Source organism: Vanessa cardui, chromosome 20, assembly GCF_905220365.1.
Source record: "Vanessa cardui chromosome 20, ilVanCard2.1, whole genome shotgun sequence".
NCBI classification, from domain to species: Eukaryota; Metazoa; Arthropoda; class Insecta; order Lepidoptera; family Nymphalidae; genus Vanessa; species Vanessa cardui.
The window spans coordinates 5,615,163-5,629,869 of NC_061142.1; the positions used below are offsets into that span (position 1 = coordinate 5,615,163).

The following is a 14,707-nucleotide window of genomic DNA, read 5'->3' on the forward strand; positions in this document are numbered from 1 at the left end:
AAGTAATTCCGTGTCATTTGATTGATTACTTTTTTCCTTGTAAATTAATATAGTATTGTTTCAATCAATCTGAAAATTAAGGACTGACGCTCTCAATGAGTTGCGCTCAACAATTAATTAATAATTAATATTACTATGTTTCTTCCCACTAATTAACACACGTTAGACGTAATTGAACGTATGATAAGGTATTATTTAAATTCATTGGTTTCTCCTGACGTAGACAACCATTGCAATGATTCGTTTTGGCAATGTTAAAAAATCCCAATATAAACTACAGTACACGTATAATGATAGCAAAATTGTTGGCTAGCATATCTCTATCTCTATTTACTCCTTATTCTAATTCGCCGGTCGAAAAATAAATCAGCTTCCCTTCTATCACCGATGCAAAAACACGTATGTTTTAAAAGGCTGTATTCGTTAGTATTCCTATTATATTCACATTTGCATAAATTAATATTCTCTATTATAATCTCAATGTTTTTATATTACTTACACAATATTTTTGGTCAAATTATTAAAACATTAATTACATTTATTCAGTTGTTTTTGCATACGTTCGCTGTGTTATTTTTTCTATAAAATACATAATTTAAGACAAACTGAAACCGATATTATATTACTTAAGTATTTGAAGAATTATCTAATTTAATCAGATTTATAAATTAAAAGGAAGATAGGGCGCAGCGAAAAATTATAATGAAGCAACAAAAGCGCAGATAAATTCCTGATGAGAATTTTTTTTTTCTTTTTAATAAATCAGCAACTATTTTATGTTAACTAGATCCTTAACACATAGATTTAAATATGAATTCTACGTATCATTATCAATTCTATGTATTAAGGTCATATTTAAATGAAGTAAGCTCATTGAATCGTTATTAAGAAACAACTCAAATAATCTGGTTTTATCTGTTATATAATTTAAATATGTAAACAGATTCAAGATTTTTTACAACTCGAAATAATGCTCCGTAAATCAATAAACATATTCGCTAAAACCTTTTTACACAGTCGAAGTAAGATTTCATACAACGTGCCTGCACCGAAATTGAGTATAAGTAATGGCAATACCGTTCAAAAGTTTAAACCCTCCTCAGTCGACTCTCGGTGTCATCGAGGTCAGCATGCGCCGGCGCTCGTGTCGTGAGCGAACGCACGTAAAATATATTTTTATCTCAATCACCCGTGTTATTTTACGACAACCGTTATTTACACGTTGATATATTATATTTGCGAATATATCCCAAAAAGTGCATAAGTGATAAGTGATTGATTATAAAAAAAAATACGAAAATGAAATTATTTCTAGTCTTTGCGATATTTTATATGGTAGCGGCTGATCCTGAAGAATCTTTCTGCTGTAAGCCGAATCAGGGTGTTTTGAATGCGGACGAACACAGCTGTTTGGATGTTAAACGTAATATAACAACACCTATAAAACTTGAATGTGAAAATGTGGTTTCTATATCGACTTCAGTGCTTAACTTTAGTGTCACGGACGATGGCTTTTTGATCATATACATCGATGATACGGAACCCCAAGTCGATAAAGACAGGCAAGTTATATTAAAAATTAAAATGAAATAAAAAAAAATAGTTTTAAGCCAGATTATCTTTTCGATTCAACATAAAATCAAATCTGTTGATTACGTTGGAATAAACTCAAATATATACGCGAAGCCTAAAAACATAACATTCCTTTAAAGGAAGGCGTGTTTAAAATCTAAATATCGAATATTATTCATTAAACTACAATGGACTAAGTACTAATTTAATACAGACGGATAATTTATTGCGGCGCCGTACACAAGACGCTTGTCAAAGATTTAACTGTCCTTACACCGTTGTAACGATGAATATTTTATTCATAACCAAATAATATAGGTTTAAAAAAGAGTTTCTACTTGCAAAATACACTCGTGATATAATAATAAAACAATTTTAACCACTTTTCTGCAGTGTATCTTCAGTAGAATTCACGAAAATTTTATGTTTATGTAAGTCCATCGAACTTATGATAAGAATCAGCTTAGGCGACTTATTCTTTTCCAGAAAATAATCGTTCCTTAACGATTGGTCCACCAATGTATTGAGTATTAACCATATTTGGTTATAAGACACTAATTAATTGTAAAAATGCCAGCATTTAAACAAAAAATATCATTATTAATATAGTAGCCAGAGACAGTGTAGTGTAAGTCTGGTAAGATATGAACGATGTCGATTTCTATCAATCATATCGATCTCTAGAATTTTTTTTGAAATACAAATAAATCATAAAATATTTGTATGATGCAGCAGAACTTGCGTGACACAAAGATTTTCGCGTCCAATGTTTAAATCTATATATGAAAGCGAAATACTACTCACTGATTAATCACTAAATCTCAGAAACTCCTTATAGGATTTATCCATTAAGATTTTACGAAACTCTTTCTAAGAGGGTAAAACTCGGGTTGGAAGTTTGTGTTTTTTAATCACGCGTGGGTATAGTCGCAGGTTCAGCCAGTTATAAAAAAAAAATAATATAAAATTAACGCGCATCTCATTATTAGTCTAAAAGAGCGATTAATACATCGAACTAAGTTACCTTTATTATAATATTATATACTAATACCTTCTTCGAACCCAAATGCACTGTGTGGTGTAAGATTTATTTTTGGTATTGATATTATTTTTGGTTTTTTAGTTATTTACTAAAATGTGTCTTATCATTATTTGTATAACATGGATAGGACAACTTAAATTTGTATCATTCACGATTTTCCAGATTCAAGAAGTTCAATCACCGCAACGCCTCTTGAGATTACTTACAAATATATCGTGAGCATCTGAGATGCATTACAAACAAAATGTACGTTATGTATGTATGTATGTACATGAACACACAGTGGCGCTTGCCTGGCTTTGAATCTTAAGTCAAGATTCCACCAAACCATCTCGGCTTTTGAAAAAGAGATAGATTTTTTTTAATAATTTTTTTTTAGAAATTGTACAAAATAATCAAATAATTTATTAAATTAAATGAATATATTACGTTTCAAAACAGGAGTCTGCTGGACATATATGTATGTTCATGTAGATTAAATTATTGAAAAAGATTAATACATACAATGTAATGTATACGGAGCTCTCGTAAAAAATTAAGTAACTATATACATATATAATACCGAACACGCTTGGACCAAATAATAAATTATTTTTTAATTTATTTTACCAAATAATTAAAAAATGTAACAATGAACAAAAAAGTTTTAACTTAAAATAAATATTTTACCGAACTTGCAAAATGGGTTACTTAACGTTAATTAGTCTTTAGTGTAGTTGTGCTCGTTTAAGTTATCGGACATCGACCTGAGATTGAGAACATTGATATCTTTGAACGAGATTTACCTGCAGAAATTTTCACGAGTATCAATCATACCCAAAGCTAGTAATTGATATTTTCGCCAAGAAATAAATCAATTTTTAATTATAGTACGATACAACTTAGATGTAGCGTCTGCAAATTCAATAAAACCGATTACTGCCGATTTATACAACCGATAGAAATAGCTCCCTATCATATATCAGTTCAACCCGAGAAAGTAAGTGCATGTAAATCAACGTGTGAAATTGACGAATTTATTAGGTCAGATTATATTATTAGTGATATTACGTTTGTTTAAAGATCATATTCAAATAAGTAATAAATATTGATATTTAGGGATAGCGTACTTAATTCGGATGTGATTGGTTTTACAAAATTTGCCGATGCTACATCTAAGTTGTGTCGTGCTATAGTAATTTCCTGCCACATGCTATGCTAAACATGACCAACTAAATATAAAGAAACAAACCTACTATCGCATTCATGATGTTAATACATCGTGTATTCTAGTATTTCTTTGTATTCAATTTCATGGTTATCTTTTCATCCACAGCTTCTGCGTCACCAATGAAACAACCAACAGTTCTGAAAGACTTTTAGTACTGTGTGCGGACCAGGATGAAGTTATTGTTGATGATAAAGTTCTAGGATACTGCATGCTGGTGTCTGTTATATTCCTGATTCTGACCGCTGTCGTGTATTGTTTGCTGCCGGAGATGAGGTAAAATACCCTTACCAAAAAACATGAATAACCTTCAATTTCCAATTTCAAATAATACTAAACGTTCATTGGTCATTGATTACGTCATCAACTGTCATTGACCAATGAGAATACCGATTAAATTAATTAATCTCGCTTTGTTCAGAGTTTTACAAAATATAGTGAGGCTTGCTTATCTTTTGTATGAAATCTACGCGATTCTTGTCATCTTACAAATGACCTTATAATTGGATGATGACTGTTCGTAGAACATTTGTCTTTTTGTTTCTCGTAAATTCACTTGTTCCAGAATGCAATACTAATTGTTATTTATGTTACATATTAACTATTTTAGCATTTATTATAATTATAATATGGACAAAACTAATCTATGTGTGCTGTTATTTAAAAAAAAATAGTAATAACTTAATATAAATAAAAATAGTTATTCTTTAAGTTTAATTATAAATCATATGGAAATAAAACATTATGTAAATATGAATATTACGAACGTACAAATAGTTTTCCATATAAAAAAAGACTCATATTTCACGCGAATATTGAGACTAGAGATGATTTCATTGAGTAAACGCTTTAGAGATCCTAAATAGACATTCATAATTTAAGAAAACAAACAACAGTATTGTCATATACAGTGTGTTTATCAACACTAACCATGTCTGTGTCTATATCTTTTCAATTTACATTTTTGTATGTTTTAGGGACATCCAAGGGAAGAGCATAATAAACTTTTGTTTAAGTTCAGCAATCGGATTCGGCATTTTGTCATTTATGAAGTTATTCGAATACTCAGATATGAATCTATGCGCTGCAAGAGGTATATCCTATATCCTATATATTATTAACCTTATAAAATGATATCATATAATATATTATATATAAAGAGTCCAGTATTATAAGTGACATAGAACATAGCAATGAGTGCTATTTAATTAATATTAAGATTGAAATTTAATTATCTTATTGATGAGATCAAAATAATTGCTGTTATTATAATATTCATTTATAAGTTAATTAATTAATAATAATAACAACTGATTTATATTATCACACATGAGTCATAAATGAATAAGATTTATATAAAATTTCATAAAACAATTTTTGTAATTATACATTAAAATTAATATGTATTTTTTTAGGTTTCTTAGTATATTTCTTTTTGATCGCGAGCTTCTTTTGGACGAATGCGATATCCGTACAGATTCTTCTAAATATAAGGTAAGGTACACGATTTATTATTATTATATGTATATATAATATGAGTCTTGATGACACAGTGGTTAGAACAGGTAGAATCTTAATCGAAGATTGCGGGATCATTAATGAGCTTCATTTGTTTTTTTTAATAACTTATTACTTGCTTGGCGGTGAAGGATGACATCTGGAAGTGTCAAGTGAAAATCTACCATTTGTTTGTAGTGTATGAATTGACTAGTATTATATCATTGTAGTGGAATAAGCCATAAAACTTCCCTTCAAAAGGAAGTGTCTTAAACAGGCTTCATTCCAGTAATGTGACGTTTACAGCCTGTTACTTTTCTTTAAACAAAATGTCCGTCTATTGAAAACAACATGGTTTCCATTTTTTTGCTAACGGTACTTCAAGTATTCAAAAACAACAAAATAAAGTAATTTAAAGCTTACCGGTTTGAAACAATTGATCTAAAAAAGTCATTAAAATATCAGATCCCTTTTGAAGGTAGGTATTATTCGAAGTATTGTACATTATTTAACGAACATTTATTTTACGTATAAATCGTATTAAATTACACATCAAAGGAATGCGCATTCTTGATAATAATATGTATGCGCCATAGCAAATACAGACACAAAACTCATACTAATGCTATGTTTGTTTTAGAGTTACTTAGTATCAAACGATACAAAAGGCATATTCGTGAACGACATAGCTCCTATGCTAGAGTATTTAATTAAATTTGTTGCATGTATATATGAAATGATAAACTAAGCTCCTCACTTTAGTATTGCCTAGTAAACTATAATATTTATTTATAAGTTAAATGATTTTTAGAATATTATTACACTGGCCTACGGACACTATGACACAAAGACTTGTTTTTTTTTTCATAATTTGGAAATAGACTGTTATTTTGGTAGTATTCAGACTTGTTCATCATAAAATTTCTGCGTAGTTGGCCAGCCTTGTTAAAAATATCCGAAATCTTTCAGAAGGACATAATTATAAGTTAACTGTTTGTAAAGGTACCATTGCTTGGCTAAGACCTCCTCCCCATGTTCCTGGTAGAATTTATTGAAATTGTCTAATTTCAATAAAATGCAGATTTTCTCACGATGTTTTCTATCACCGCCGAGCACACGATCATATAAATATTACACACATGAAAATTCAGCGGTTAGAACACGAAAACATCGGCTAACCACTGGGCCATCTCGGCTACATCATTAAAATTAAAACGAAATCAAATGGTTAATATTACTTTTTTCAGACGACCAACTACTTCGGATTACGGCTGGAAACCTTTCATATGGTACGCCCTATACGCTTGGGGTATTCCTGTCATCTTGACCGTGTGTATGGCCATCGTCAACTTCCACCCTGGACGGCATCCGAAACCCGGCATCGGATTAAATACGTGCTGGTTTTATAGTAAGTAAAGATTGTTTACTACTCCATTCTGTAAAGTCCACCCGCGGCCGAGACATGAACCAAAGACTAAGACTTATTTTCTCGATATTTTGATCCAGTATATACACAGGACCACTTTCGCCTTACTGAATTATATTAAATGCAAAGGCATCATCGATTCGGCATATCGATTCTATTGACAAAAAACATCTAAAATGTAGTAGTTTATTATAAAAGTTACATCCCATTTAAAAAAAAAATCTAACAACAGCCAGTAAATTACCCACTGCTTGGTTAAGGCCTGCCTTTAAGGAGAAGATTTGAAACATATTCCAAGACGCTGTTCCACTTTTTCTACACTTATTGAGAGAAGTTACATTATATATGATACGAGTACACTACAGCGATTGAAGAGCCTGACTTTTGACGTGAAAAGTTTTCGGTTTAAAGAGCCGGCTTCGTATTTTTAACTATGCGAATTACGTGTTTCAGATAAAATAATAAAAACTCGTTTTCAAGTCTTTATAAGGTATTGTCATATATATTTTTAACGACCGCGTCATAGAGTATTGACGACAATTTGACAATATATCTGGCACACTAATTCGTTATCACAATAATAATGTTTAGAGTATCATCATTCATACGACTAACCAAGCAGATTTAAATTCGGATACATGGACTGGCATGCGTTTGTAGAATATTCCGAAATAATTTTCCATCGTATCGATAATAAAACTCCCACGTTTAATATTAACAGAAACTACGTCTACGTTTACTGCTTATTGGTTTTAGTTTTTTTTATAGCGAGATTGAGTTAGTTTCGACAAAACATAAAAGTACGCAAAATAAAGTAAACAATTCAACATGGTAAAAAATATATAAATTACAGTTTGAAATCTGTACTCGATGTATTAAAATTTCTCAAATAAAAATATATTGAGCATTCATGCCTTAGGGTACGTTCATCAGAAAAGAGGTTGTCTTTAAATTATTTCAAATAATTGTATTGTGGAAATGTTGGTTAATGGAAAACAGTTTTGAATCAATAAAAAAAATAAACCCGGTAAAGGGCATTTACAAGTAACATGACATTATGCATCCGTTGCGTTCAAGTATAAACATGATATCACGTCGATACAATTTTTATTTTTGTTCCTGCACAACACGGTCCAGTTAAAATCCTCTTAAGGTTCTAATGACCTTGTTTCGTTTCAGCTAAAAAACAACAGTGGCAGTACATGTACAGTGTGATGACGATCCTCATCTTGACCAACATCGGTATATTTTTGTATATATCGATACATCTCTGCTGTAACTCCTTCGCATCGAGTCACATAAAGGCATTAAAATACAAGTAAGCTTATGCAAATTACGTTTTTATTCATAAATTTGTAAGAATAGAGATACGATCTCAACATGTTTACATAAAAATTAGATCTTTATTTTTCGGTTTCATTTACTAAGATATTATTATTTTCAAGGTCAGGTTTGTTTAATATTAATATCATGAATGGTGACTAGTGAATGGAGCCGATATATAAATTTGACGGTCACCTCTATAAATATCATATTTCAACATTTACAATATAGTATGCCCTGTTAAAGTATTGGGTTGTTAGCTTAAAAGCAGATTATAAGATTTTGGGTTCAAACTCCGGATCGAACTATTTTAAGGCTTTTGGTTAATTATCGAGTCGAAAGCCTGTTTCTGTCGTTGAACTCTTTTTAAGAGTAAGGGAATAGAACCGTTTAGAAAGTGATCATGAGGACACCATAACATAAAACAAGGAACGGGTTGACCATAGTTTTTTAACGTAATTTTAGATTGTCCGATAAAGATCACAATCTTAGCTGTTAAATAAAATACTCGATAAAAATAGAATAGAAGACTGTTCGTAGATTGTATATTAATATTGTCTTATCAATTTCAGACTTCTGATGACCGTTCGACTATTCATAGTGATGGGACTGCCGTTCGTTTTCGAAATGATCAGTTCGCTATTCAAACCTCACATAGTATGGTTAGTATGTTTATATATCTCAATACAAATTCATACAATAGTACTATAGACCTATTGTTAATATTATGCCAGGAAACGTGAGTTACTTCTACGTATAGTCCGCATATAGAATATCATGCACTGTATCTGTATTTATGATTTTTTCTGAGACATCATCGTCAAGTAATAATTTAAGCTATAAAAAATAGACTTGGTTTCTTATGACTTAAAAATATAGTAATAATATTAGATTTTGGTAATTTTTCTTCCAGGGGGAAAAAATTACGCTTAAAAGATAGTGTTTTAGTGTAATCGACAATTCCTAATTTAAATTTCATACACGTAAACAACACAATTCCACATATTTTGGAAAATATAGCGAGGAATATAATTTTGATGCTGTTTTTGATAAATAAAACAAACATTACGTCATACGTCATATGCCTTTCGTGTAGTTGTTATGCAATGACCTCGGCTAATTTTAAATCAACGTCATATCAATATATATTAAAGTTTTAAAATTATTTGCACTCAACTTTTATACTCGACTTTGTTCAATTACATTCTGAAGTTGAATTTTTAGCGAGCCTTATAATACGAATAAAACATTTTAAATGTAACCGGTTATCCAAAACTTATGTTGGAAGAATATTTAAGAGTTTTGATCATTTTTTAGTCTCTTAACTATAGTCAAGCAATGATAAATCACATCTTACTTTGATGGGATTTAAGCCAAATTGATATGTATATGTTTGAACATAAGGTTGATTAAAGGATAAGAATTTAATATTAATAATACTTTTGTGACTTTCAGGGTCGTGATTGACATATTTAACACTCTACAAGGACCGTTAATATTCTTGATACTGGTCGTATTTCGGCGTAAAGTTGTGAAGGCGATGCACAAGAGAGGTTGGTTGGACTGCATGTCTAATATGGTAGAGCGCCATCTAGCGGTCGGCAACGATGAAGAGGATATCGTGCATCACACAGATGTCGCTCTCGACGAGAGAACAGCTATCTAGTCTTACAAATAACAAGAAATATGGATGAAAATATAACATTGATCTTAATACAATGTACATAAGAACTAATATCGAATAATTGTACGAATACGTAATGGTACGTGTGTAAAGTTATTTTTTTGTACACAGTTAGAGTGAATGAGTCAGAACTATTTACTCATTAAGCGCTTTAAGCTGATAATAGTTTTCACCTTAAATAGCAATGATTTCTTGGAATCTCTCCGGTGACGCATGACGGGAAGTGTAGTAAATTTGAACTCCATATGTCGTATTTGAATGACGTAAACGCTTATTATTATTATTATATTGCCATATGAATATGAATGAGAATATAGTCGATGTCTATTTGTATAAAATTTGAATTAATTTAGTCACTTGCTATTTATATCTACTTATATATACAGAGTCGGTTTGAATGGTCTGGAGGCCTTGGGAGCACAAAGAAGAGACCCTAGGCCAACAGAGACGTGAAGACTCTAATAATTATATTAATTAGAATATTTTAATTTAAATCAGTAAGCTAGAATTTATATACTTGTATCGGTAACTTCTAAAACAGCAATTAGAAACATTATTATAATTTGACTATATCAAGATATTTGTTAACTCGTAAGAATCTCTGTAGGGGGGGCAAGAGGGCAATGGTTGCCCTCCCTTAAATCAGGATATATTTAAAGAAATATTGTTATTCGAATAATTCGTGGGTCGAATTATTAAACATATACATATATAAATATGGTTAATATTTCGCTGAGCACTATAAAAATATTTATTTTTGGCTGTCTATATATATATACGCACAAATCTTGCCTATTTTTTTTTCTATAAAAATGTTGCCAGATTATGAACTATGCAGAAATCGACCAACATTCAATAATATAATTTAAATAATCACGTGTTATATTATTAGGTATGATTAACACCACGAAAAATTGATGTTTTTACGACTTGGTCATTTCATATTATGAAAAATATTTTAAACGCTTAATTTTAATTGTTTGTATCTAAGCGGTAATCTCAAGGAATAATTAATTTATTTATAAGTATTTCTTAAACTCTAAAGCAAATCCAAAGGATGTTTTTATGCAGCTAGGCTTGCCAAGCCCATAAATAGAAGAGCTGGTCTCCATATTGTAACAAACAGAATTTACCATCGAAGCTGATAACTGATTTAAGAAAAAAAATATTCAAATTAGAAATTATAATATTAGCAATTGTAAAACATCAAAATTAATTTGTTCAAATATTTTACTCACATATTACATACATTTATATTATATTATAGACTATACATAATGTCTATTAATTTAAATATATAAGAATTAATGAGCTATTGTTAATAACTTTATAAAATATGATAAAATACATATGTATAATAATAACCAGTAATAACGCATTTAACCACCGAAATTATAATTTAAATGTACTTAAATACATAAGACTAAAATGTATTACATTTATTAATAGCATTTAAATTAAATTTTAATATTTAAGAAACAGCACTTTATGGTATTTTTTCCCTCTTCTGTTCGACATATATACAATTGGATACTTGTGATCGTATGTGTAGTTTACAGTAATGTACTATTTCATAGTGATTTTAATTAGTTAAAATGGTATTCTTAAGACAAAAAGCTGTACCTTGCGCTTACAAGCGTATGTAATATAACCTTTTGGACAATAGTACATCCAAGTATATCTTAAAGAGGATATAGGAGTTGCTAAAAAAGCATGGGCGACACGCGTTGCGGGGTACTTTGACGATAAAATTAAAGTCTTTGTTTTTATCAGTAAGGTGCTCCATAAGGTCTTCAAAGGTGATTTTTTGGAAGGGGAGATCGTGAGAAAGATACTTTCGGCTTTCGGATATATAAGGCACATATGTAGACTATTCAAACAATCAAAGCAATGCACTGATTGTTAGTATTCTTCAAATAAATATCAGATTGCAATCGCTATGAATATGAAGTCTGAGCTTTAAAGTCAAACGAATGCACGGTGCGTCAGTATTGACGCGCTTTTTAAATTTAAATATTATTATGCTAGTTTTAACACATTAATAATTAATTATTTAATTAAATATGCAATACAACTACAGTCTTGTTATTGACCGTTTAATCAACAGTGTAGTTCTATTTAACATAATGTAGATAATATGTATTACTATATACATAATTCATTAAGCATCTTGTTTTCTTACGTTAATTATAATATCTTTAACGTAGCACGAGTACTCACATTGATTAAAAATATATAATATTAGTAGATATATACACCCACTGACGTTCTAATCTGTCCACATAGGAAGACATTTAGGACATGTGTATTCTGAGCTAGTAGGGGCCTCCCAATATGTGGCATAGGGATGATGATCATATGACATATTATAGTTCACATGTGAATTATTAATCTCTTTTATAATCCAAGGGGACAATTAATCCGAAATAGGGAACAGTTCAGGCTTGCCAACGGATTCACGTGCTTTCCGAGGCACGTGCGTAAGTTACGGACTTCAAGCTGTGGTGTGATTGCGGCGGGCTGCTGAGTTTTTTTTCGAATAATTTAGTCTCAGTACTTAATATCTTAATAGGTAACGACGTCTAGGCCAATAAGGTAAATCCCATTATAAATTCCGAAAAAAATATCCATTTAGTATACTAGCGGCAAGATACGGTGGCCGTTTTGACACATTAAAAAAGTGATGTGAAATGTAAATTTATTATCGATATAATATATTCAAATCTTTGTTTTTTTACAAGTAATTTAATTCAAGTATTTGTTGCAAGTAGTATCTGAATACTAATATTATTTCTATTATCATTTTCTACAGTAAACATTGATAAATAAAATAAAATAAAATAAATAATTTATAAAATAGATAAAATATTTACTGTCAACACAAATATAACACCGACTATGAGGTCGAGTGTGAGAGTGTGACGTACACGTTTACGTTTACGCAAAAAAAAGTTATCTTCACTGTACCCTAATATTTGTAGTTTAGAAATCACATTCGATAAATTTTATGGCTAACTGCACGTCACTATTGACAATAAAGAACAACAATTTGCTCCTTTGATGTAATTATTTATTAAATACGAAACTTCATGAGCGGGCAAACGTCAAAACGGTCATTATAGCGTGCCGCTACTATAGTAGAGTACATTTTTTTAATTCGAAATTTAAATTGCATTTTTTATTCTACTTATCATACGGTTCTAACATGTACAAAATCCTTTGATAATTAATATCGGAATTATAGTTGTAACTAGTAACACATTTCAAATAGAAGCTTTTTGTTTCATAATCGGGAAGGGGACATCACAACAAAGTTTGTTAGAGACTATATCTCGTGTTAGTGACGAATCGTGTGATTCATCTGTTTATCCGTAGAATAAACGGATGATCAATAAATAACGCAATGCCTATTAATCTTGTTTCTTAATTATTTTCGTCAGAACATCTCTAGAAACTTAAATTCTAAAATGTTACCATACCTATGTTATGTAAACATTATTAATTTTAACGAATCTTCACTGTTCCATTTGAATAATACTTTGTCTTATTATTTAATTATTTATAAATCTTTTAAATAAGTACATTTGAACATTACATTACAACTGTCTTATGAAGATTTATTTAAAAAATTATTTACTTATTATTTGTTATTTGAGGCTGTTATAAAACCTTGATTAATTTATACTTTTGAATCAAAATATATTAATGACTGTTACCATCATGACAAGTACACTTTAGTATATTCGATTATGAGCAATAAAGTCATTACCTATTTTGAAAAATAATCTTAAATTAACGACTTCTTAAGTAAAAATAGTTCCTCTGAGAGTTACAGTAACTATCTAATTATTTATTGGCTCACCTAAACGTACAAAACAAGGTACATAGTAGGAGGACACTATGCACAAGAATTCTTCCTGAAACATTGCGTAAGAAAGTATTTTTCAAAATCAATCTTTTAAGGGGATATAACTTAGGATTATAGTTTATTTGAAGGTTCGTCATTTAAAAAAAATATAAATTTCTGTTTAGGAGTATAAGAACTAGCGCGCACTGGTAACTTTTGTCACGGTGACTGTTTCGTCACTCTTTTCAAGTCCGTGAATATGTACAGATGCAGACCCAAATGTCACGTCGTAATGTGCGCGCGCACCTCCATACATATTCATGGACTCGACAAGAGTGACGAAACAGTCACCGTGACTAAAGTTACCAGTGCGCGCTAGTTCTAAGATAACTTTTACAGCGTTTTTGACAATTCATCAAAAGACAGAACAGTCAAAACATTCGTAATTGAAAATATTTCATTTCACGTAAAGTAGACCTATGGGCGGGCAATGTAGCATTGTAGCCAGCCAGCAATTAAAATATCTAATATTGAAGTAAATACGGTCGGTTACTGAATAATATTTCCAATCAGAAATCCCAAAAACGGCCAGTATCATAATCAGATGTATAATACTCCAGAGAGGCTGGTAGTTTCTCTGGTTGATTGAATGCAAAATGTGCTGATGCTGACAAAGTAGTAATGTAGACCAAAAAAGTAGTGCAGTGAACAAAGATTGACTAAGCTGAATTAGCAGTGGTAGATTGGACACATATGTCGCAGAACCGATAACCAGTGGAGTAAATGTATTCTGAAGTTGCAACCGTGCTTAGGACAGTCTTACAGAGGACACCCTCCAGCTAGGTGGAATAATCATATACAGAAAGTGACTGACAGCGGATGAATATTGAGTGCTGAAGATCTGAGCTGAGCTCATTAGCGTATCTATTCGATACGACTATGTCGAACTGTAAATAAAGAAAGTAAATGAGAATAGATTAAGTTCGTGAAATTGAATTATGTTGTATTATAAATAATTATATATTTATCAATGACTGCTTGTAGTTGATGTACAGCATTGTTATTAGTCAATAATATAGAATATATAAATCAGTGTTTTTTATCTTTAC

General features: G+C 30.6%; 2 protein-coding genes across 2 annotated transcripts in view; one reads left to right on the forward strand and one right to left on the reverse strand.

The window, feature by feature from the left end:
* Nucleotides 1–14,707, reverse strand: part of LOC124538455 (RNA helicase aquarius) — an 82,671-nt gene that overhangs the window by 39,871 nt on the left and 28,093 nt on the right. The gene's annotated exons all lie outside the window — the stretch shown is intronic.
* On the forward strand, nucleotides 1,088–10,146 carry LOC124538454 (G-protein coupled receptor Mth2-like). Its single transcript, XM_047115524.1, has 8 exons — nucleotides 1,088–1,562; nucleotides 3,930–4,097; nucleotides 4,799–4,914; nucleotides 5,237–5,315; nucleotides 6,566–6,726; nucleotides 7,924–8,062; nucleotides 8,640–8,729; nucleotides 9,523–10,146. Exons 1-8 carry the CDS (start codon nucleotides 1,300–1,302, stop codon nucleotides 9,731–9,733), a joined length of 1,227 nt encoding a protein of 408 aa, XP_046971480.1. The 5' UTR covers nucleotides 1,088–1,299; the 3' UTR covers nucleotides 9,734–10,146.

Excerpts from the sequence above, each read along its gene's own strand:
- LOC124538454 (XM_047115524.1), top strand. The coding sequence starts at position 1,300 with ATGAAATTATTTCTAGTCTTTGCGATATTTTATATGGTAGCGGCTGAT. Across the intron at positions 4,915-5,236 it reads GAATCTATGCGCTGCAAGAG|GTTTCTTAGTATATTTCTTT; the intron begins GTATATCCTATA and ends GTATTTTTTTAG. Across the intron at positions 5,316-6,565 it reads CAGATTCTTCTAAATATAAG|ACGACCAACTACTTCGGATT; the intron begins GTAAGGTACACG and ends TACTTTTTTCAG.